This window comes from Pezoporus flaviventris, unplaced genomic scaffold, assembly GCF_033815535.1.
Source record: "Pezoporus flaviventris isolate CSIRO_AGI_PZ_B2104156 unplaced genomic scaffold, CSIRO_AGI_Pfla_v1 ptg000007l, whole genome shotgun sequence".
Taxonomy (NCBI): Eukaryota; Metazoa; Chordata; class Aves; order Psittaciformes; family Psittacidae; genus Pezoporus; species Pezoporus flaviventris.
The window spans coordinates 75516856-75541560 of record NW_026892555.1 but is presented as its reverse complement, the minus strand read 5'-3'; the positions used below and the strand labels follow the sequence as shown (position 1 = coordinate 75541560).

The following is a 24705-nucleotide window of genomic DNA, read 5'->3' as shown; positions in this document are numbered from 1 at the left end:
CGTTTCTACGTACCCGTGGTTCCTTCCTGCCCTCTGCGCAGCGGTCGTTATGCCGAGGCGCAGGGCGGGGGGGCTCAGCCGCCAGCTCATGCGCGTCGGTGGCGGGAGGAGCGAGTGTTGCTCCCGTGTCTACGGCTGTGGGCGTGCTGGCCTGGCGTGGGGAGAGCGGGTCAGACCAATGCCGGGCGGGGGGGGTGAAGAGGCCGGTGACTTTGGTTAGCGCTGAGGCCGCTACCCTCGGACCTGCCGCAACGGCCGCCCGGAGCGGCGGTGTCGGGGCGGGTATACGTCTGTGGGAGCGGGACCGACCCCGCCTCCCCGTGAGAGCCGCAGCCGATGTACGGCTTAGTGAGGGGCTCCGGACAGGCTAGAAACCTACCGAGAGAATAAATGCTAAACCTTTTGAAATTCAGTACTATGCAGAATAAAGCATACCCAATGCTATAAAAAAATGAAATACTGAGAACAGCAAAAAGTGGGAAAGATGTGCTGGGGTAGAAAAAAGACCACTGAAGTCTGAGCATTTTGGAGGGTGTTCACCTTGAAAATGAGCCAGAAAATGGAAAAGTGTTTGTCTTTCTGGCATTTCACTCGTAAGAATATGCTTTCTCTGAGCAACACCAGTGATGCTAAGACTGGGGGGAAATAACTACAAATACTCTCGTCCCAAAGGAATTTGAATTAACAATGATAAGTAATTTCCAACATCCTGAAATTTTGAAGTCACATGAAACTGATGGACAGTTTTCATTGTTTGAACAACTGTCTGATGGATGGGTTTGTCTCAGAATGCATTCTTGTTTCACATTGGACGTTAAAGAATTATTGGTGGTTGAGCAGCTAGTCCACTTGAAATACGCCAAACTATTTCCCATGTTCCTCTAATTAAAATAACTCAGTATGAGTAGCATTTAATAATCATTAGACTTGCAGGCTTTTTAAGATTAGGTTCTTTCTTTGTTACCCACATTTGCCTTTCTCAGCAACTTTATGGGAGAGATGTAATGGGTGGCCATTTCACAACCCTTCAGAGAACTACAGAGCAGAATGATTATATTTAAAGTTTTAAAGCTTAAAACTTGCAACCTAGACCTAATTCGTCCTGAGGAGCAAAGTAGTGTGCAACAAAATGACACTGCAAAATACATGAACTGTACCTGAATTAGGAAATTCAATTTGCAGATGCTATGCTTGCTCTCTTTAGAACTGATTCCTTGTAACAGAAAGCTCCTAAAAAGCAAATTGTATTTACTTTGTCAAGAATTACTAGCTGAAAACCATGCTATGATGATGTCAGATAGGCACTGAAGCAAGTGAAGGAAGCCTGAGGCTTCATCACGCTGTAAAGCAAGGGGACGTCAGCTTAAATTACATGAGGGGTATGTGCTTTGCTAGGCTTGAGCACCTTAGTTAAGTGAATCTTCTAAGTTCAATAACTTAAAGTAGATTAGATTAGATATTAGGAAGAAGTTCTTCACTGTGAGGGTGGTGAGGCATTGACACAGGTTGCCCAGAGAAGCTGTGGCTGCCCCATCCCTGGCAGTGTTCAAGGCCAGGTTGGATGAGTCTTTGAGCAACCTGGTCTAGTGGAAGGTGTCCCTGTCCATGACAGGGGGTTGGAGCCAAATGATCTTTAAGGTCCCTCCCAACCCAAATCAGTCTATGGTTCTATGATTTCAGACTGCATTACAGTAATGCTTGCCATATGAACTTTAAAAAAAATAAAAAAAATGGGTTCAGTCTTTTTCATTGGTATGTATCTGCTTATAGATTGACATAACCCTCACGGCTTATGTCAGTCACATGACTAAAACCTTTTTCTTCATCACAAAAAGACCAAAACTAAGTACCCAAGTGAGTGATTTTCCTGATAAAAGTTTGTGTTTGCATTAACTGAAGAATACCCAGATGTCATTAGCTGAATAAATAAATCTGACAGAAAAGTCTCTGCCCAATGCTCCCCACACAAGAACAAGGAGAAAAGTTCATAATCTTCAAACTGGATATATTCCATAGTTGAAATGATTCAAGGTGATTCAAGGGAACATGTGTCAGTCCAGCCTTTATGTAGATTACTTTTAAAAATTGTGTTTCTCTCTGCCTCTTGTAAACAACATATTGTAAGCGTTTTTGAAATTTATTTTCTTAGCAAGGGGTATTTTGGTGTTTAGTGTTGATATGATACCAGATGTATATTAACTGGAAATAATTGAAAGTTCCATGGCACATTTCACAAGATCAAGTGTGGCAAAAGAGTAACGTATTAGTCATTGCCTCCCAGGTTACAGAAATTCAAAGAATAGTTTTAGCTTGCAAATACAAAACAGTGTCTTAGGAACTGAATGCTGTAGCTTTTTTTTACAAGTACTACCAAGTTAAAAAAACAAAAGGTCTTGAGCATGAAGTCCTGAAGTTTGCTGTCTAAAGACTGTGGCAATGATGAACTGGGTGTTTTTTTCTATGATGATCCATTTTTAAACAGATTTCTCAAACCAGAGAGACTGCTTTGTGATTTGTATATTCAGTTCCATGTTCTATGTGTAACAAAACAAATTAGTCTTCTTTGCTCAAAGTATGTAACATTTCTGAGCAACAGAATTACATGAACTAAGTGCATTAGATGCTACAACAATGCAGTGTTTACTTCTTTTTGCACACACCTGCTTCCAGTATTTTGCACTGATGTTTGAGAATAATATGTTAATCATAATTACTTTCATTTAGAGCTTGGGCTATACGTGATCACCCGTATCCACTGACAGACAATGCTGTATTTACCAACAGAGGACAGTTTCCCTTTGCAAAGTCTTCAGGGCAGAAGTACTGTCTTGCTTTTCAGTATTGGCAAATAATAAATATATGTGCACAAATTACAAAAATACTGAAATTACAGATGCTAAGAAGAGGATTCTGTTGAATTTCTGAAGTTAGTTTGAAAGAACAATGTTGACATTTGGAAAAAAGTGTATTAAGATCAAGCAAGATAGATGTATTTATGCAGAAGAAAAAATGGAGCAGGTTTTTACTTTCGTTGAAGATATCAAAATAATCACTTTACTCTTTGTGGGTTTTTTGAGAATGGGGCTTAAGCAGAATTCAGACATGCAAACCCAAGATATTTGTATTTTTCCCAAAGCACCTAAAACTTGTATTTTCAAACTTCTATCTGCAAAGTCAGTAGAAAGCTAAGTATCACTGAAGCCTACAGCCAAAGACCAAAGTCAGGCCTTTTGTCCTGCAATTGATCTATTAATAGTTCAGATTATTTCACTTAGAAATCTAGCTCTCCTGTTGCCATAATGTCCCATGGGAAGGCTGTATAGTTCCAGTCGCTGTGGGAGAGAAAAGATTTAGCCTCCTATATGAAAACAAAATTGAGATTTTCAGTTCTCAACACCAACGTACCAAGCTTAAGCCTGCAAAATCATATGTGAATGAAGATCAGTGAGCAATTTATTGTAATGCAGTTCTGTGTTATAATTCACAGATTTGCAAGAACATTTATCTGGGATGCTGATTCAACCTGGAATTAATTCAGTGGGGTTTGCTTATTACTGTAAACTCCCCATATCCTTCTGTAAGTGTAAGGTGCAACTGGTCAACTTTATCATTACAATAAGAGCATGTATCCCAATCTAGATTTTAAAAAAAATCAAACAGCAAAAAGTGCATTAGTAGATACCCAAACTGAAGAAAATATTGCAGTTTAATTTAATTTTGACCCAAGCATTTAGAATTCTGGGACTGTTTTCTCTGGGCTGACACTGTGAAGAGGTGACAAAGCACAGAGTGAAAGAGCAGCAGCACATGGTACTTTAGGATTCTGACTTCTTCAACTCAGAACTGAGTTAAGTATCTTTGCAAAGCAAAACCTTTTAACCTGGAAGACTCTGAAATAGTTACATGCATACAGTGATAAAATGCATCAGTGTTCATTTCATAAAGTGTTATATAGGAAACTAGACCTAGGTTCCTGATGGACATGCAAATTATTCGCTTCAAGACTTTGTTTTATTTTATTTTATTATTGCTGTTCATGAGGACGAGGTGGAATGTTCAATCTTTAAGTTTACACAGAAGAAGTTTTTCTTACTTACAGTTTAATTTGGATTAGGTTTTGTACTCATTTTTACATGGAGTAACATTAGCATCCTTTAAAAAGTTCATGAATATACGCAACTGTCGTGGTTTAAACCCAGTCAGGTAACTTGTTCACTCACTCCCAGTGAGTGGTGCCAAGCTGACAACAATCAAGGTCCGTGTTCGTCTCCCCCCCCCTCCCTGCACCGGGGCTCTCCCCTTCCCCGCTCCCGGAGGAACGGGGAGGAGGATCGAGAGAGTGCAACTCCTACGGGTTGAGACAAGAACAGTCCAGCAACAAATCACCACCGCTACTATCAGCTAAAACAATGATAAGGGAAAATAACAAGGGAAGAGAATACGATACCACCGGCCAAGAAAACGAGTTCCACCCGGAAGCCCGTGTCCTTCCGGGCAACTCCCAGTTACCCCCCACCCCGGGCATGACGTGCTGTGGTATGGAATACCTCCCCGGCTAGCCCGGGTCAGGCGCCCCGTCTCTGCTTCCTCACAGCCTCCCCTCCTCCCTGGCAGAGCATGAGCCTCACAAAGTCCTTGGTCAGGGTAAACATCACTTAGCAACAACCGAAAACATCGGCTTCACCAACGCTGTTCTCAAAACTAGAAGTCAAAACACAGCACTGCACCAGTTAACACAAAGGAAAAAAAACATGACTGCTACTGCTGAACCCAGGACAGCAACAGAGACATTCAGTGTAGTACAAAAGCTCGTATTTTGTAGATCTGAAACATTTTTTGTACTTGGTACTTTCTGGTAAAAGATGGTAGCAACTCAGACTTTGATACAAAAAAAACCCAATCAAACACTGTGGAAAAGAATTTTGGATGCTCTTACCTTATTTAATGCATCTTGGTGCTTGCCCACAGTTGTCTTCTTTGCCAAACTAATTACAGTCCACTACTTGAAAATTGCTCCAAAGTTCTCAGGAGTACAATTAGAAAGCTTTGGGTCATCAATTCTGCTTGTGACTATAGGGGAATACCATTCAGAAGAAAATAGATGGGGAATACCATTTAGAAGAAAATAGATGGGGAAAACCCACCAGTAAAAGTCAATGGGCAGTACAATATCCGTTATATACTTCTGTAATTGCGTATTTCTTGGGTGGGTTTTTGTTCTCTAGCATCCCTGAATTTGATGATAGTTTTTAGAGGTGTATTCTTAGAAAGATATGTCTTCTACTATATTTTACTAAGTGAGCTCTAAATTGGCATGCTGCTGCCTGTTAAGCAAAAACACAGTTCCAGTATACTATGTTCCTTTTTTAAATGACTGTGAAAAAATATGTAGGCTGTGGCTTTGGTGCAGTGGGTGGGTTTCTTCAGTCTCCTGAACAGAAAATGGAACGTGTGAAAAAGGTCAATATGACCTACGCATCATTAGTAAAAATCACAGTTGTTTGCGCATTAAAAAACTGTCACTTTGTCATGGTGCACCAGCCTATACAATTAAAACAAATCTTTACAAAAAGGAAAAACAAAGGCATCTTTTAAAAACCTGCTATACAGATTTTTCTGAACAGATGTGGTTTGCACATTTGAAAATGCATGCAGATTAAAATGAATACAGATCTTGTCTATGCATTGGATAAAAATGTTTGTTAAAAGAAGTTACCGCATGGTGTAGCAATTATTTTTCAGTATTAAACAAAGAGTAGTTCATGTCTTCTAATTGGAAAATATAGATAGAAATATTTTTTTTAGAGTGCCCTCAGTAAATCAACACTCATCACTTAATGTGTCAGATAAGGCAATACCTCCTACCGTCTGGTGGCTAAACCAAGAATGGCTGAAATAATAAATTAATAATACAGAATAATTTGTATATTTCATGTCTTTTTTCCCTTTTCATATTAAAAAAAAAAGGAAGAGGAAATAGAGGTCTGCAGAAACCAAGTAATGATACTAAATGCAAAACTCCAGCAGATTTTTAAGGCAGAAATGTGGGTTGCCCCATCTGTTCCACCCACAGTATCAAATATGTATTTCCTTTATTGATCACTTGAATACTCAGTTTTCTTTCAGCTTACAGAAAAAGTTTAGAATTAGAGTTACTGCACCAGGTTTTGCATTAAATATGCAAAATACATACACATTTTTATTATTTTGGAAAGAAGAAAACAACTGGGTCTCGTTTTCATAAGACAGCAGAAAAGAAGATGACAATGTGCTTGCGTAAAACACTGTGGTCGCTGGTGCTACCGCTAGAACTGTTAGTGCAAATGAATTTATTGCTGTCAGAAGTTACTCACACCCAGCTGTGAAACAGCCCATGAGATGGATTACATGGTGAAGTACTTGGGTTATGAGCTACACAACAACTTCTGGCCTGCAACATCATATTATCTTCTTCAGGGAAAATTTTCTACTAGTAGGGCTTGTTGAAGTCTCAGTTGAGAAGCAGGCAATTGGTAGTAGAGCCACCACCTTCTCCTCTGAAATGCTGCGACTTCCTCTTCGGTGATACGATCATGAATCTGCCTGACCACTTGAGAGTGATAAGGCAGATGAAAGACCAACAGTGAGAAGCAGAATCACCATGTGAAGATGCCAGGAGAAGTGTAAATGAAGTCAAGTGATGAGTTGTAACGTTCCACGTAGGGAGTCCAGCATGTCTGTATCTATGACATTTGCTAGGTTATCTGGTAAAAGCACATCTGTGCACCCACCGAGGAGCACAGAGAGACCACCCTCATCAGCTGTACAGATGGCAAACCTGGAAGCCTGACTTCAAATCTAATGAGAGGTACCTTTTGTAGTCAAGTGTACTTTGTGATGTAGTGTGCCATTAGGGTCAAGACATTGAGAGAAGCAGCCTTCAGCTGGGTTACTGAAATAATAAAACATTACAAAGAGCTCTAAGAATATGCAAGCTCCACCATAAAAATTGTGGTTTAGTATCAAAAATCAAGAAACTATGTGGCTTTTATTACACTGCTCAATTTAATGAGTCCCCTTTACCATTTTCTAAAAGAAACAAAGTAGCATTTTACTCTAATGAGTCAACAAAATCGGCCTCAAGATCTTTTTCAGTTCATTAATAGAATGAACTAGATCCATTCATTTGGAACAAATCCCTGTCAGCTGATGTTCATGAGTCTACCTAATGAACAAGACTTTGGAGCTGCTTCGGTCCAGCTGCCCTTGCAAATACTTGTTTGAAACAAGGAATATATTTATACCTGCTGTGCAGCTACTTTCCAGCAGACCAGCTCCTCCTCGAACTCCCACTTGTTAATACTAGCTCCTGTCTTTTTATTAGGTTCTTGACCCCCTGAAAACGTACAGCTCTCCATTTCTGGCTTGACCTTGCATCAGTCTTCTTCAATGAGGAAGACAAGGGCTACTGAAGCCCTCGTCCATTAACCTTCAGCCAACTGTGGTACTAGAATTGGCACTGTGGACTGTATAAGCCTATTTCTTCTGCTCAAAGTGCAGCTGGAAACATACACTTGGCTTTCACCAAGAAGTAGACCGTAAGTCTCAGCCACAACATAAACCCTTTACTGTGGTACTGTTCTCTGTTCTTAAACCTTCTTAATATATACAGAAGATTTTTTAGCTTAAAAAAAAAAAAAAGTATCTTTTTATAGGAGGGCTGATCCACGAGATACACTGAGCTAAGAGAGAGATCTGTAAAGGGGGAATTTTCCGGTTATTCTGTCATCAAAATGTCAAGGGAGCAGAAGTGATCAAGCATAAAGGATGATACCCTGAGAAGTACCTTCAGGTCCCTTACATGAAGTTCATTGCAGTTGCTGCATCCTGTTCTGCTCCAATGGATCTGTGTAGTATCTGAACAGAGATTGTGTTTGTAGTCACAATTTACTGTGGGCAGTGTTAGTCACTTGTTTCTAATTTGACATTTTCTGCAGGCCTTAGTAGTCTCCACATAAACCCAAAACCTTCCATATTTTTATCTCAAACATTAGTGCTTTTTGTGGGATTTTGCAACAGGAAGATTCTGGGCTCTTCATTCTTACCTAGAAGATAATGAACGTTTGAGCATGTGTATCAACTTAGCAAAGAGTTGTCATGCCTTCTCCCATCTCTTGCTTTAGGTTTAGCAGTTGCTATGAATTAAATCTTTTATGGGGAGATGTACCTACCATGCATGAATAATAAGGAAGTGTTCCCTACAAGACAGGTTTAATTTAAAAACCATTGGGTTATTGAGATAAGATACATCAAACAAAAGAAATTAGAAGGAAAAGATTTCACACAAGCAGAGAACAAGCCTCAAAGAAGCTGTGAGTCTTTGCTTACAGGAAGTATAAAGTCCAGCCAGCTGGTTTAGAAGTAACAAAGGCAGGACAGGTACACTGTGTGCCTGTATTACAGTTCCACAGGTACTCCTCCATGTGGTATTCATTTCAGCTGTATGTACATTGTGTGAATACATGCGTGAACAAACTCTAATGGCAAATCCTCCATTCCTACGTGCGCCTGATTTTCATAGTACACTTGAAACAGATGTCCAGAGCCTGTACAGGTAGAATAACTTTATGTTAACTCACGAAAGGAAGTTGTTTCAGGATATTTCTGCCAGTTGTTTTCTGATACCATCTGCAAATATTTGGAGCTGCCAGACTCAGATGCTCTTATCATCTGTTCATCCACTCTTTAGTCTTAGCCACCTGCCTATTGGTGAACACCAGCTCACAGCAAGGAGTTCATTCTGTTCGCACAGATATCCTCATGTTTTGCCTACAGTTTTCATTACTGAGATACCGCTGTGGAGCAAGAATTACAAGGTCCTGGAGAAAGACTTGGGAAACTTTCTTATCTGTACTCTTGCTGAGAAGTTTTTCCAATTAAAAGATTTTTATTGCTTTCTTAAATCTTCTGGGTTAGTGTAAGGACTCTACCTATAATTCAAGATTGATTCACCAGACTTAAGAGTGTAGCAGTCTAGTAGCCTGCCAGTATTTGAAATGTAGGGAGTGCAAAGACATCAAAGATGCTGGTAATTCTGTAGAGTTGAAGAAAATCCTTTCCCTCCTTCTTCAGGGCACTACTTTTGTGCATAGGGTGAGTGTTACAGTGACAACAGGTTTCTGTTTCTCTTTGCCTTTGGGAAAACTAGTCAGCTGTAGTGATACTCTGTTCTGGCAATAGGTAACTAATCTTTTGTTGTTGTTTTGTTGGGTTTACGTCTTTCTGCTTTTTACTCCAGATTTTTCATTTGTCTCTCTGACTTTCAGGGTGCTTGGGTTTTGACCACCAGAGCCAGATCATTTTTCTGTCTCAGGCTTATTTGTATCTTTGTTTGAATCAGTCAATCATAAAAACCCAAACAGAAGCCTACAGTGTGATACCCTTGCTCAAATCACAATAAAAGCTGAAAAACATTTATGATCCTGATTTGCCCTGTATCACCAAGGACATGGAAATACTGCTTCTGTTTAGCTGACCTTAATTTATATGGTCCAAAGTTCTGCAGTTATTCATATGAAAGGTCCTATGGTAACACACATCATCTGGAGACATAAAGCATACCAAGCACATAAACTAGCTGTGTATGTACTGCTGTCATGCTTAAAACCAGCCATAGTCCCAGCCTTAGGACCCAGAAATTTGCCTCAGTCAGCAGTGGTTTGCAACTGGCTAAAGTGCAGAGCGGTGGCCATAGGCTTTGTAGGCTCCCAGACCTAAAATACTGTTGCTGTTCGGTGCTCCCCTATTCATTTTACCAGACTGTCTGACAGCACTGGCTGGCAGGTCTGTCTTCTGCATCTCAGGCCAACCTTACAGTTAGGGTTAGGTTCTGCCTTGGAGCGTGGAAAATGCTCATTTACATTTCAGCTGAAAACCAAGACTTTGGGGAGCAAACAGGTAGATCTTGTTGCTGTTGCTGGGTTTAGAGACAGAGGAATCCCAGGCAGAAGGTGAGTTTTTCTATTATTTTCTCTTTATACAATGCTCATGTGAGACTGGTTCAAATGCTAAGCCCTGTGCTAGTATTTGGAATACAAGAAGGTGGAGTTCATAATCCCATCATGGGAGAAATTAAAAGATGGAAGATGAACATTAAAATGAGTGGTGTCTGTTCAGTTGAACTGGGACAAAATTTAAGGGTCATTTGATCACATTCTGTTAGGAAAATCAATACTTGTTATTTGGCGTTTCAGCCTAACAGAAAAAGGCGTATCAGTATTCAGTGACTGGTAGATGTAGCAAGACAGCTGAAAAAAAGGCATATGCTTTTAAAAGTAAATATAATTCAGCAGTGGATTAGCTCACTGAATGATTTTAAGATTAAATCTAATGCCTTCACTCAAAAACACACTTTCCTTTGAACTAGAATGAAATTACACAAGTCTAGCCCAATGATAGAATCATAGAATAGTTAGGGTTAGAAAGGACCTTAAGGTCATCTAGTTCCACCCCCCCTGCCACCCTGCCAACCCCTGCCCCCAACCACCTTACGCTAAATCATATCACCCAAGGCCTCGTCCAGCCTGGTCTTGAACACTGCCAGGGATGGAGCATTCACCTCCCTGGCCAACCTATTCCAGAGCCTCAATGTCCATACTTAGCATTTAAACCTCATGATTCAAAGACCAGTGAATTTAAGCACACTGAGGAAGAAATGCCAGGAAAAGAACAGGTTGAACAGCTGGTAAACTATGAGCTGGACGCTTTCCTGTCTGGCAGAAGAGGCATTTTCACACAGAAACCTCATTTTTCACTTATATAATACTGACATAATCCTGTAGCATCCTACCTTTTCTTAGCTCAGGTGTGTAGAAGGGGCTGAAGTAGCATACGCTGTCTTGATGCATGCCCTCTTTAGGCAATAGGCTTAAAGTGAACGTCACGTATTCCCGTCTGGTCCCAGGTTCTGGGATTGTGGATCCCATCCAATCCCACCCAGAAGAGCTCACCCAGGCAAGCTGGTGGCATGTTCACTGTGGTACATCAAGAGACTGGGCACTGCTAAATTTGGAGACACCCCACCTAGGAGGTGCTGGTATACATATGGAATGTGTGCTCTAATTGAGGTACAGGACCAAACTCTTCTTCCCCATTCAAGAACTCCTGTTTTCTAATAAAAAGTCTCCAAATTACTTTGCTTAAATGTTTTAAACTGCCAAAAAAGGTGAAATATTAATTTACTAATTTAACCTGATAATCTAAACAATCCTACTGCTCTGAAAGTATCAGTTGGTTAGTTTTAAGCATATCAAGCACTGTATCATATTCTGTGCAGTATCCTGTATCCCTAGATGAATTACCCTTGGGAGACCAAACATTGCAACCAGTTTTTCTGACTGATGCTGCTGTGAAGTCCTTCAATTAAGCCACTCCTACAGTCTGAAAAAATGTCTTTGATCCCCTTTTCAAATACCTCCATAATAACCTTCTACTGTTAGGACCACCACACCTTTTTTTCCCTGCGTTGGAGTAATTCAAAGAGCACTTCTATACAGAAACACTTGTGGAGTTGCCCAGAACAGAACCAATACCTAGTGCTGTTTGCACTAGGATTCTTAAAAAATACCCAAACCAAAGCCAACGAAAACCAGCCAACACAATCTGCTCACGTCTTTTGTCCAACATCTGTGGATGCTTTGTTCTAGTAAGCAAGGTAAAATATCCCATGGCGGTTACTGCACAGTTTTACTTGTGTCCACGTGACTTTGTCAGAAGCTCAAAGGAATGTCTTAACTACAGGTATCTCTGTAGGTTTCTAGAGTTATGCTCATACTAAATGCTATGGCACCAGTAAGATGTAAAGAAATGCACCTTATTGGGTATGCTTAGGGTCTGTAAGTTTGAATCCCGCTTTTCACCTTACTTAGATGATATAATATGGTGTAGATATCCATCACTGAGGACTCATAAGCTCCCATGCTCAGAGCTAACCTGACAAGGCTAATAAGGGTGTTCAGCAACCTTTCCCTTAATATACCTTTGTTGACCTTGAAGTCAGCTGTGTGGTGCAATTTGATCAGCCATACTCCCTGATGAGGTGGGCTTTTCACAGCCTGTTAGAGAAGAGCATGTGATATCACTCATGTCTCATTCAAAACTTCAACAGAAGTTGGCTAAAGTGTTTCTTGGCTGTATCACATCTGTGCTGCTGCAGCAACAGAAGCACTGTAAATGTCAGCCAAACGTGGGGTCACAACCCACAAACAAGAGGAAGCCTTATGTGAAGTCATCAGTACAGGAAAGGCAAGAAATACTTTTACACTTCTTGAGAACACTCACAGCAGTGAAGTCCCCTACTTCAAAAGGGTGAAGAAGCTTAAATTACAGTAGTCATGATCTATTCATGTGTCATGTTTCAGGCAATAGGGCAAGAGCAGCAGCAAATACACTTTCTGTGGATATTACAATGGAAATTTTTCCTATCTCCGGTCACAGACTAGCAGTTCACACACAGTTAGAAAGTATCCATGGACTTGTTGAGCTTTCTACATGAACTTGCTTGCTTCTCCTAGCCATGTCTTTTCCATACTTTCTTCCACACACTGCTGCCAACCTGGTTTTAATTAACCATTAAGTCATTACTTGAGCTCCCATGTACCATGTTATCTCCTGTGCTAGGTCCAGAATAGCTCCAGGATTGATTTTAAACCCGTCTTCTCAGCCTCTTCCTCCAGGCCCTTTTTGCTCTATTCTAATGCATGTCCTGTAGAAACATAGGTGCATGTGATAGGACATTGAAGGAGCAAAGAGGGAAGACAACAAAAACAGACTATTTTTTTTTTTTCCTTCAGGAAGCATGGATAGACGCTATATTAAGCTGAATAGACTTTTATAAAATTGGTAATTTACATGTAATTTAAAAAGTGTTTTAGAACATACCATAAGCCAACATGGGAGAAGGTACACCTTGAAGGGAAGGCTGCATCCAGTGAAGGACTCACACTGAAACATAGGAAAAGAGTGAGAAACGAGGAGAGGCAGAGAGAAATCACTGCATTCCAACTGTCACCCCCACCCCGCCAGCTCATTGCCTCGCTGAAGGGACTGAATGTGACCTGTGGTCATAACAAGGCAGAGTAGTCTGGAGTGAAGCTGAGCCTAGGAAAGGAAGGTTGCTTTTTTCCCCTAAGTGTTTTAACGTTTGTCATCTTTTGTTTCCCAATACCCAAATCCATAATTAAATACTTATGCTAATTGCCAATAAATAAAGTTAAATTCCCCAATCTCAGCCTGGTTTGCCCATGACAGTGCACGGTAAGTGATTTCCCTGTCTTTATCTTGGCCTAATAGCTTTCTTGCTCCTGTTCATCCCATTTTCTTCCCCTGCCTCCCACTGGGGTGGGAGGGAGTGATCCAGCAGCTGTGTGGGTGCTTGACTGTTGGCTGGGGCCAACCCACCACCATCATCTGGGCAGCTCCAAGAAAAGAATTGCCAGGAGAACTGAGCTTACTGAACTACATTTTCTGATGCTTGGAAGCCATCTACTGGATAGATAAAAATAACACAAAATCCTTTGTAGCTAAATGCTGTATTTGTCATTGGAAACTCAAAGGCTTGTCATTTCCAACATTTATAAGATGCAGTGTATCACAATCCTGAAAATTACTGCCCTGGGGAAAATTCATCTGAACATGAGAACTTAGCTTAAAAGACGTGGAGTTATTAGCTGCTGTATGTGCTAATATATGACTTCAGCAGCTGCTGCACACAAGCATGCACAAGTGCATTCAACTTAGTTGCCTCCACATTTCAGTTAAGAGTTGATCTATGGCCAAGCACTTCACTGAAGAGGAAGATGTTTTGGTTAATTATGCAAAGCTGAGATATGCTGGAAAATGAAAGCATCCAGGACCCACTCTATCTGTGTCATCAAACGAATGGTTTCCATTTTTCCTTCCCACCAGCATTGACCAACATGCATAAAATACTGTGCCACACATCCCAGCAGTGCCCCAGGCATCCTCCTCACCCACTGGCCCTGACTGACAGAGCTCCGTGGTTCCTGAAGAGAGATGCAAATCAGCCAAGCCCCAGGGAGATACTGTTTCTGCTTTTATCTCCTGTGCCTGACAGAAATTTCACCTCCGGGCTCTGAGGAGCGTGGGTTTCCATGGAATTTTTCTGATAAATCTCCAGAAAGTTTTCTGCAAAGCTGTCTGCTCCATCCCTGACCAAAATCAGGGTTGGACTAACAACCATAAAAGATGCTGTGAGCAGGAATGAATGCCATTTAGTGAGGGAGCAGCACCCCTCCAGCCCAGCCTCCATGCCAGGCTCCTCTCCCAAATGATTTCAAGGGAATCCTCTAAGACCCAAATCCTGCCCTCTCACAAAAGCAGGCCCAAAAGAAAGTTTCTTTCCTGCCAGGGAGGCCTTCAAACACCCTGAAACCCTCACAAGCCAAGAAGGGAGGACCAGAGCTTCTGTGGCATCAAAATCCCAACTTTACCTTTTCTTCAATATGTGGAGCTTTTCAGGTAGATGAAGACTCAAAAAAAACATTAGTGCTTTAATGGCATTAAAGTAACAGGGTCACAGGTGGGACTCCTGTAATATTGCTAAAGTACAGAGGGACAGGGAAATCAAACTACTAGCAAAAAAACCCTATGTCTTTCCTGTGCTTTGAGGAGAACGGACATATCTTTGAAGAGGGTGGATGTATCTTCATTTTTACGGACAACTAAACTAATTTGAAATCATACATATTCCTTAAATCTATCCGTTAAAGCAAATTACAAACTGCATTTGAAAACTATTTCATAGACATTGAACTCTATACCCTGAAACTAAGCAGGTAGACTTATTGGTAACAAACACCTACGCTGTAATTTTTAATCCAGTTCAATTTAGTAGCCACAATCTGGACAAGAAGCAGTTTCAGCATTAAAGTCAAAAAATTGACATTGCTGGTATTTTTCTTTGGAGTTAAAAAGAAATATGTATCGTGGTTCATACACTGTAATGCAAATTTTACAAAAGATGACATTCAAAACCAATTTTTTTTTTCTCAGTGATAATAAAAGATACAAATTCCTTCTCTGTGTTACATTCTAACACACATTTTCAAGTTTGGGGAAAACACGAACCCACTGCCGAGGTTTCAGTATGTTTTCTTTTTCTTGCTGAACTAGCAGCAATAAATAATAAACACATCCTGACTTGAAACATTAGCTGCCTAAAACACTGCATTTAAAAAGAACTGGTAATGACTGTGTGCTTCTGGGTATGTGCAGCAAGCTCATCTGTGACACTGACTGGAAAAGATGTGGCAGTACCTGTCGTTACCGTCGTACCAGTTAGTTTCAGATGCACCTTATTCAGGATTTCTTTTTATATATGTGTTTTTCTTTTGTATGCATGTATACATACATACATGTTATATATACATTTCTTTTATATAAAAATTTATATATATTTTAGCTTTATAGATACATAAAATCTATTAGCAGAGAACCTGATTAAAACTCAGTACAGCCCCAAAATAGTCTCAGTGTTCCTTAAGATCCTATCTAGAGCTCTCTGCATTTATGTGTAAGACTTGTGATTCTCCTCACCTGAAGTTTCTCTTTCTTCGCATCCCACTACCATTCCTGTTATGATTCAGCCAGCACCTCTGACACCTGATAAGCCAGCAGATCTGTTTCAGCATGTCATTTCTGGATTCTGAGAACAAAATTAATCTCACCTAACATCAAACATCTAGAGCAGAAAGATTTATGTTGATCACTGCCAGCTAACACTACAGTCAGTGAGGAAAACCAGACCGCTGTAAAGACCCACCCTGGCTGACTGCCATTGCCTTCCACTGACAAGGCAGAGAGCCCAAAATGACCTAGTTCAGATGCAAATATCCAAATTGGCGAGATAAATTCCACTGTCTGTGTTAGATCTTTATTAACCCCCACTATTAGTACGCTCAAGATTACAAAAACATATATTTTGACAATTTAACACTTTCAGCTGTAATGCTTTTGTATTCTTATTAATAAATAATATGCAAACCATTAAAAAGCCCACTATAAAAAATACATCGTTTTTTTTGCATATCTGCTTGTACCAAAACAAGAATAAAATATAGCCAAGTTTATCCATAGCTGTAAATGTTACTGTTGATGCAAAATAAATAGCAATACCTTACTCTCAGGTATTAAAACATTTCCCCATGCAGAGCAGAACCAAATCTAAAGACAAATTATTTCATTCAATGAAAAAAAAAAGGCTTTTTTTAATAAATAAAGTATTTCATATGCAGGTTTTGATGAGATGAAGTTATTAACAATATCAAGCCTTCTTAATTAAAAGCTACAAATTACTGAACAAAACTGAACATAAAAACTTTCAGGAAACAAACCCATCACAATACAGAACTCAGGTGTTTGTGTTTATAAATATATATATATACACATGCATACGGTAAGAGGACTGTAAGGGATAAAATTGCTTTCCTTTACCCAAAGGAACCAAGCACTCTCCATGCACGCCAAGCATTACCATTTAGTTACCTCATACAACTGCTTTAGCTCCTGCAGAATCTGTTTACGTTTTTGTTACTGGCTTGTATTTTCTTCTGCGTGAATTGTAAAGTAAACCTTCCTATCCTTATCTCTAGGATAAGGAAAAAGGTAATTTCCATTTCTTAATAAACCCCCCTTTCTTTAATACACCCATGTGCCTATAGGATTGAAAGCTTTTCACAAATATTTTATTAGATATGCTGTATTATTTTCATATTTCTTCAAATTAAGGTCCCTTATTTTTTAAATAATCAAAACACAATTGATTCTTTTAGAAAAGAGAAGTGAACAAAATGTACCTGTATTAAGGTAAATCTCATTTACCTCTCTCAGACACACTTCCTTCAAACGCTGAGGTCGAAGTTGAAGATAGCCATTTTAGGCAAGGAGATTGAGATAGAGAATAAAACATGCATACGCACACTGCTGAATTCAAATAATGCATAAAAATGAGTATTTTCTGAAAACGCAGTGTTTGTGAATGCTTTCTCACATGAACTGCAAAGGAAATCTTGGCAGGTAATGTTGAAATCAGCCCTGAAAGGATTTACAAGTTGACAAAAGCCATAGGCAGTTATCAGGTCTAACTCTATTACATGCTATGTTTTAATTAACACTGCCCTTTTCAGTAAAAGCTTATGTACTTTCCTCAGTTACAAAGTAGATCTTCTGTTCATCTGGCACAGCATTCTTGAGTGCGTTGAGAGTTTCCCCCTGTGTAAGACTTCTTCACTTTCAGGTATCAGCGCTAAGTGCAGACAGCTGAATTTCACGTTTCTGAAATCAATACAGCCTGCAGCTGCTTGCTCTGCCCATCCCTGGAGGGAGCATTCCAACAACAGGAAAGCCAAATGGGATGAGAAGGAGTTACTCAAAGGCCCCACTTTACATCCTCCTATCCTAGTTAGCCCCAAGTCAATGCAGGATTAATAGCCTGGAGTATACACTGCAGATCCCAGGAGTTGCTTCCTCTGTGATTCATGCTCCCTAGCTAGAGACAGACAAGGGAAAGGCAGTAATTGCTTTAGGAATTAGAGTTTAACCCATCCAGAGATGTCAGAGTAAACCTTCAGGCTAGCAATAGAAGCCCCAGCATTACCTTTGCCGTCTTTGTCATGCAGTCCAATCTTTTTTGTCTGACAACCCTCAAATACAAGACTTTTTCCCCCAGACAGTATAGCAACATATTTTATACGTTTTATAGCTGGCTGATGATGAATTGAGCTGCAACACTAAAGAAAAATGTTTACACAATAAACCCATCAATCATTTTGTAATAATTAACAAGCATTCTCAAAATCTTACTGCTACTGATTAGGAACATAATTCACTGGAACTGGTCACTCACTATATTATACAAAGGGAATAAGTCACTGGTCCTTCATGTTCGGAAAACGGGGATGTGATAGTAGCGGTCATCCTCAGTCAGGAGAGAAATCTCATTCCACTCCCTTCGGTATTCATCTGGATAGTTTACTTGAAATTCCTCAGTATTAAACCTATGCAGTCTGTAAACTCTTATCTTTACTTCAAGTAAGTATCCAAGAAGACACAGTTCAACCTAAAGATGAAAGAAGTCCGTAAGACATCTATTTCTACACATAGAAAACTAAACCAAAGATAATCCAAGCTAAAGTTTCAAAACAGTAGACAAGGAATAAAAGGGGTCATTTTGTAAGTGGAGTAAGAAAATACAAAAGTTTGAGGGTATTCTCAATGTTCCAACAGTCCTTCCACTGCTGTTTTCCATGCAGAGGGTATTCGGATTAATGCTTCACACTTGGGCAACAGCCCTCCTTCACCTGGCAAAATACATAACCTGCTTCCACAGCCAGCTCCTGCAGCTTAGTAGGGAGCAAGAAGGGACTAGCGATTATTAAAAGATAGATACACCTTGAAAAATGGGAAGCCTGCCACCTTGTGATCACTTTCTACATGAGAGAAATTTAACAGTAAAAGTTAAAAATGTCCTTGTACTTCATGTATATGAAACTTGAGAACTGGCATCTCCATTGACACTTCTTGCAAAGAATTGCTTAATCTGGAAAAATGCTTTGGAAAAACCTCATATCCTTGGGCATAGCCAGACAGAGGAACTTGTTATAATCAAACTGCTCCTGAAGGTGACTGCAACATGTAACCATTAACTTGATAACTGTAATTGACTGTAAAAACTAATTTCACCCACTGGAACGTGAAACTATTTGCATAGTGGCAGTGTGGAGCTTAGGTGGCAGTACTTAACTCCTCGCTACATATAAAATTAGGTGAACAATTAATAGAGCTCTCATTACCTACTCTTAACAGATATTAGATTTAACAAGAACCAAAGATAGGGACAAAAATAAAGCAATAATAGAGCATTTGGCATGGTGGAGCAGATAGAAAAAGTGAAACAACAGGACAAACCTGAATAATCTGAAATTATTTTACACATCAAAAATATCATTGCTGTGAATGATGTCTCAGTGATAGCCTAAAGCATTTCAAAAGTCATCCACCCCATTTTACTCTACTACAGTCTTTTTTCTGAAAGGTAAATGAGCATCCTCAATCAATTTCCCTACATTCCCATTCCCTCCACCCCACCCTCCCAGAAAACAGTGGCCAACAATCCTGGATGATGTATGATATATTCACCTAACCACAGAGATAGGGTAAGTTTTGTGATTTATTTTTCGTTTACATCATTACCTGGTCTAGGCAAAGAGAGTCACCTATGGAGTTCAGATGATTCATCATGAAACTCAAAGGGTCAGATGAAGAATCACGAGCAAAGAGAAGGCTAAAGAGGCTGTGTATGGGTTCTTCCCTGTTCTTTATCTTCTCACAGGCTTCCACAACTTCATAAAGCATGATGAATTTTATGGCCTCATACATTTTGTGCTCCTTGCTCTCATCAGAAAAGAGTGTGTTACAGATGTTTCCTCTTTCTTCGTGATCTTTAGTAGCAATTATTTCAATCCACTGGAAAGCAAACAAAAGAATATTAGTCTAATTAGTAAGGCTTATTTTAATATGAAGAATTCCAAAACAGGAAAAAATGCCAGTCTGTATTATACCATTGTTGTGGCCAAATGATGGTGCAAATATGCAGGTGGGTCTTTCAGATCCATGGACCAATCTGAAACCTTACACATTTCAGTTTCCATTTATCCAGCTGAACCTATTCGTTACAGACAGTTCCAAGCATATAGATACTGATATTCTATGAGAAAGCAAATGTAATCCCCCTATACAAAAGTGCCCCACCACCACTGTAGAAAATCCAGGTATTACCGTCAGTAAAGAGTCTGAAAAGAGCATAACCACCAAAAGAACCTCAGGAAGTTACAGAGAATCTGTGTGGGTGCATCCAACACACACACCAAGCCATAAAGCAAAGGGTAGGTGAAGTGATGACTCCTGCTCTGTTTTTTAACTTACAGTTTCCAAAATTCAGTGATTTTCCTCTATAGTACTATTTATATTAGAATCATGAAATCAACTGTGTTGGAAAAGATCTTTAAGATCATAAAGCTGTCCTAGCTTGAATTCTTAAGTGCTGAGCCAAATTTCAGAAGTGTGTCAGTTAGAAGGAACCTATACAAACTGGATAAGCCATCCAGAATGGTATTATAAACTGTACATATTTGTATGTTATTAGTGTGTTCTGCTTCATGAGGTCAAGGTAAGTTGGCTGCACAAGAAGGGACATGACAAAGACATGTAAGGAACATGAATGCGATGAGAATTTCTCTTTCTCCTCAGAGAGCTCCTGAGCTCTCTGTGGCTCTAGAGGGGTCAAAAGCCAGTGCTTTCACCCAGAAAATGGACCTTCCAGGAGACAATTTTGGGCTGGGTACCAAATCAGAAAGCTTAAAGCATCCAGTCCTGAACACAGTGCCTGAAAAGAATCATCTGGAACTACCGAGAGGTTTTTTGGGGCCACAATAATAGATGATGCTCAGTGACTGGGATTGAGATGAATTTCATTTAATTCTATGCATGTATCATTTTTATGTTGAAGTGGCAACAAACTGTGAATTGCAACTAAAAAAATAAAACTTACCCATGAATACTAAATTGAGAAACCGATCCCCCCATCTCCTCAGGCATTCCTGAAGACTTTCCTTACAGCTTAAACATAAGAACAAGTTAGGGAGGCTGGCCTCCCTAACTTGCAGGGGGACCCTGAGTACTTAGCCTAGTGGAATCCTGAAAGCTGGATTCCCGTGTAGGAGAGGTGATGGCCTTCCAAGTATCTCAGGTCTCTAAACCTGAGGAGAGGGATGACTGTCATAGGAATATGTAACCAGGAGCAGTTCCCTAACTCTCTCTTAACCCATCTCTCATTGTTTTTTTCCTCCCAACCATTTCCTAAATACTCACATTTGTCTTTAATGTCTCCATGCATTTGCGCAATTTACCAAAGGCATTAGGACCTGTGTATCTTTCTGGCCCAAAACTGTATTGCTGAATCCAATTGCAACCTTGAGAATACAACAGCTTTTCAGGGAGCTGGGAAAAAAAAAATATAAAGGCAAGCAACTTATAACCATAACAAGAAGCAGAATATAAAGTTATATCAACTTGTCTACACACATTTTAATTTACAATGTGGTTCTATCCTCTGATTGCACAGTTCAATCAACAAAGTGTCAAGAAGGAGGCTCCGTTTGAGTGCCAAGTCCTTCAGAAACTTTTAAAACAGGGCTAACCAAAAAAGAAGAAAATATGCTCTCAGCAAAATATATAACCCATGCTCTGGAAAAGCTGGATGCATCCAGATTTGGTATTTAGGTATTTAGGATTACAGACATCTTCCACTTTGCACAGTTACCCCAACAGGCAGTAGCTATAGCTCCCCACCTCCTGGGCTCCTGGAGCCCAGAGCAGGAATCCTGCTGCTTCAGCAACATGCTCAGCAGCTCACATGTTTTTGGGAGTCACAGGACTTCGCACGGAGGCAAATGTGGAGGATTCAAATATCCTTTTGTGATAATGGAGTGACATCTAGCAGAATGGCAGTAACATTTATCCATCCAATGTTTATTTATTTTCCTTCTTACATTTACACCCCTGTTCACATGGTTATGTTCAGATCAGATCACTCCTTTAAGTGGAGTTCAAAAAGTTTGAAAATTTTCTCTTTAAATTCTGATGATTCTCCTGTACATCCATAGCTGACATGTCAGTTTTCACACTGAACAAAGCTTCCTTCTTCAGTACAAGGTTACTTGAATCATGTTCACTTACGAAACGATTTTTACCTTTAATATATCTCTCTCCCTCATCCATGATGGAAAAGGTATGCCTTGGCTGAATATCTGAAAAAGCACCGCTCTTAGTACACAATAGTTATCCCTCTTGACTTGTCGCAGGTATTTGATATGACAGCTCCAAAACAATTCTTCATATGCCTAGAAGAAGACCCCCCCCCCCCCAAAAAAAAAAGTAATAAAAATTTTAAATCGTGGACAAAACCCATGTTGATTTGAGTCCAATTCCAACTACTCATAAGAGGGAGCTAGGGGGAGGAGAGGGTGTATTTGTAAGCTTTATATACACACAGATGTTCCAACACCATGGTTTTTGTAAATACCTTAAACTGGCACTGTCCCCTAAGGGTCATTCTGAACTCTCTCCAAACCCAGTGACTTGCTCCAGTCTCTGCACCGTTGCTAGTGTAAACCTTCACATGGTCAAACAAATCAGAGCTGGTCTGGAAAGACTTCTTTGCCATAATAGCTTTAACCTGGTTCATTTTTTTGTGTTTGCTTATTTATTAAAAGTTTGGCTATCTTTTGTTATTTGCTCCTCCAAATCACTTCAGACCTTGTGTGCTGTTCTGGGTACTTTTGGCATTGCTGTATTCCTCATTTATTGTGGAAAAGTTGGATGCTTCCTCCATTCATCATTCAGATGCAACTTCCACTTTCTGAAAAACATCTTTTTTCTCTCATAACTCCCTTGTGCTGCTGTTTGTTTAGCTGTATCAGCTTCCTTTTACCCTTTCTTAAGTCCTTGGTGTACATTTGCTCTGTGATTCCAATACCATGACCTAAATCTATATATATCTGTCAAATGCACTGACAATAAATACTCAAGTCTCTTAGCTTCTTTGTAACATGCTTCCTTGGTTTTATGTAGTTTCCCTTTTTGAAGGTGGATGCAAGTATAATAACTTTTTTTTGCTTTGCTGTTTGTGCAAGGATGTTGAATACAAGTACGTGCTGCCTCCTGTTCCAGAGAACAACAGAAATTGGAAAGCAACATTTAAATGGCAGATCCTGTGCACTACTCAGAACAAACAAAGGCAAGGGTGGCTTCCTTTCCTAAAGGCTCCTTGAAAGGCTGATCCATGAAACAGTGGTGGGCATCACCTTGAAGTTCAACCTCACAGCCGTTGCCAGTGCTACATGGCCAGTTGGTGTCTCCCATTACTGTTGCATCTCCTGCCCCTTCTTCGTTTTTGATCACTCTCAGCATATAACAGAGAGTGTTCCCACCATCATGAGATAATCAGCAATACGGACCTGGTGCTACATTTATCCTGTGCTCATCTGAAATGCCACACCATGAGGATAGTAGGATATAATGTCACAGTTAATTAGCTGATTGACAGGGTTTAAGCTTGCTTTAACAGATACACTACCATCAGTATAGCTACTGTAGCTAGAAGTTTTTTGGGAAAAGTAAAAATCCAGCCCATGTTCTTTGAACCTACTTTGTCGACTAAGGCTTAACACAGCTGAAACAGAGAGCCATAAAATGTGTTGCTCCTGGAGGCCTGTCCCCATTACAAGTTAGGATACCATAGTGCTGCTCTAACTTAAAGCACTGATCAAGGACCTTTGGAGGGCACTGCTGCTCCCCCCATGATCCCTGCCACTCTGCCTCCAGTAATGGCCACCAATAGCCACCAATTTAGATCTGTGTTCATGCTGTTTCTTTCGCTTTCCTTTTGACCAGCCAGTGTAATGGACTCTGGTAGCTGCTTGTGCTGGGAGTGCTATTCCTTTCCCAGGTACTACTTCTCCCCATCTTCATGCAGAGATTAAAATTCAACTCTTACCTCCCTCATATGTTTGGCCTGCTGTGTTTCTCCTTTCCATTCTCTCACACTATACCCAAGTAGATCAACTTCTGTCAGCACACTGAGATTCCCTAAATCAAGATTAATTCATAGATTAGTTACCTTCTGCTCTGCATCTAAAGGGTAGTTGGGGGGGATTAATGAATATGGAGTGACAAGAAAAAGATTACTTATGAGTTTTCTCCGAAGGTAGTTGCTCCACCTGAAATCCGAATGATAAAACAGGTGTCAAAGAGGAGTTGTCAAAAGTCAGTATTTACTGAAATAAGCAACAGCATGGAAGATTAAAGTCTGTGTAACAAAAACCTACCGTTTCAGTAGCTGTGCTAAAAAGCCGTATAGCCTTCTGCAGTACCAAATGACAGTAACGAGGAAAGACATGCTTAGCATTAGCTGCACTTTCACTTTTTGCCACAGGAGGCACAAGGATTGCTTGGTGGCTGTTGTCCAGGACTGCACCTCATGCCTTCCTAAAACAGGGATTAAAGGAGAGAAAAAAAGCTTGTCACTGTTTTGCAATATTTTTTTCTATTTGTTTTCTTACAAAAAAGAATAATTATCCAAATACAATACTGCTCCAAATGAAACAGAAAACATGAAATGAAAAAAGCAAGTATTATTTTTACATACATTATATGTTTAATTTTTCAAGTCTCTAGGGTTTTGGGTGCACATGGTTCACCTTTCCAGTCTTTCCTCCACTTAGTGAAGGCTAGATATATAGTTACAATGGAGTCACAGGAAGACTGATACCAAAGCAACTGTTCTGTAACAGGGTGTGCTGATCCAGAGACCTGTACTGTCATTACTTTGTCACTAAGACAAGGTTTCAAGGACCACGGATTCCTGGGAATTGTAGTTTATAAACGGGCCATATAAAGCAATACTAGCTGAGTTAACATCATACAACTATGCAGGGAATTAAAGGAATGTTCCTGCCTCAATTTACGTTAAGTTTAAGATCAGTTTAAAACCTCTGGAGAAAGCTTCTCCCTGGGGATTTGGTAGAAAGCTCAGGAAACCATCAAAAAGAGGGTGCGCTCTCACTGTTCCTCACAGACATAAACAGGATG

At 40.0% G+C, this 24705-nt stretch overlaps 1 protein-coding gene across 4 annotated transcripts in view; it reads right to left on the bottom strand.

Moving 5' to 3' along the window:
- Window positions 1-24705, bottom strand: part of OTULINL (OTU deubiquitinase with linear linkage specificity like) — an 82474-nt gene that overhangs the window by 42906 nt on the left and 14863 nt on the right. For 3 of the 4 annotated variants that reach the window (XM_061449250.1, XM_061449251.1, XM_061449252.1), the window contains exons 2-8: window positions 23943-24102; window positions 23803-23834; window positions 23612-23703; window positions 21807-21956; window positions 20926-21054; window positions 19249-19521; window positions 15910-18115 (exon numbers count right to left, since the gene is read on the bottom strand). In XM_061449250.1, coding sequence (XP_061305234.1) covers window positions 17936-18115; window positions 19249-19521; window positions 20926-21054; window positions 21807-21956; window positions 23612-23703; window positions 23803-23834; window positions 23943-24102 — 1016 coding nt within the window. In that variant the 3' untranslated portion in view covers window positions 15910-17935. Of the gene's footprint in view, window positions 1-15909; window positions 18116-19248; window positions 19522-20925; window positions 21055-21806; window positions 21957-23611; window positions 23704-23802; window positions 23835-23942; window positions 24103-24705 lie in introns of those variants that run through there. The other variant, XR_009742658.1, reaches the window with a different exon arrangement.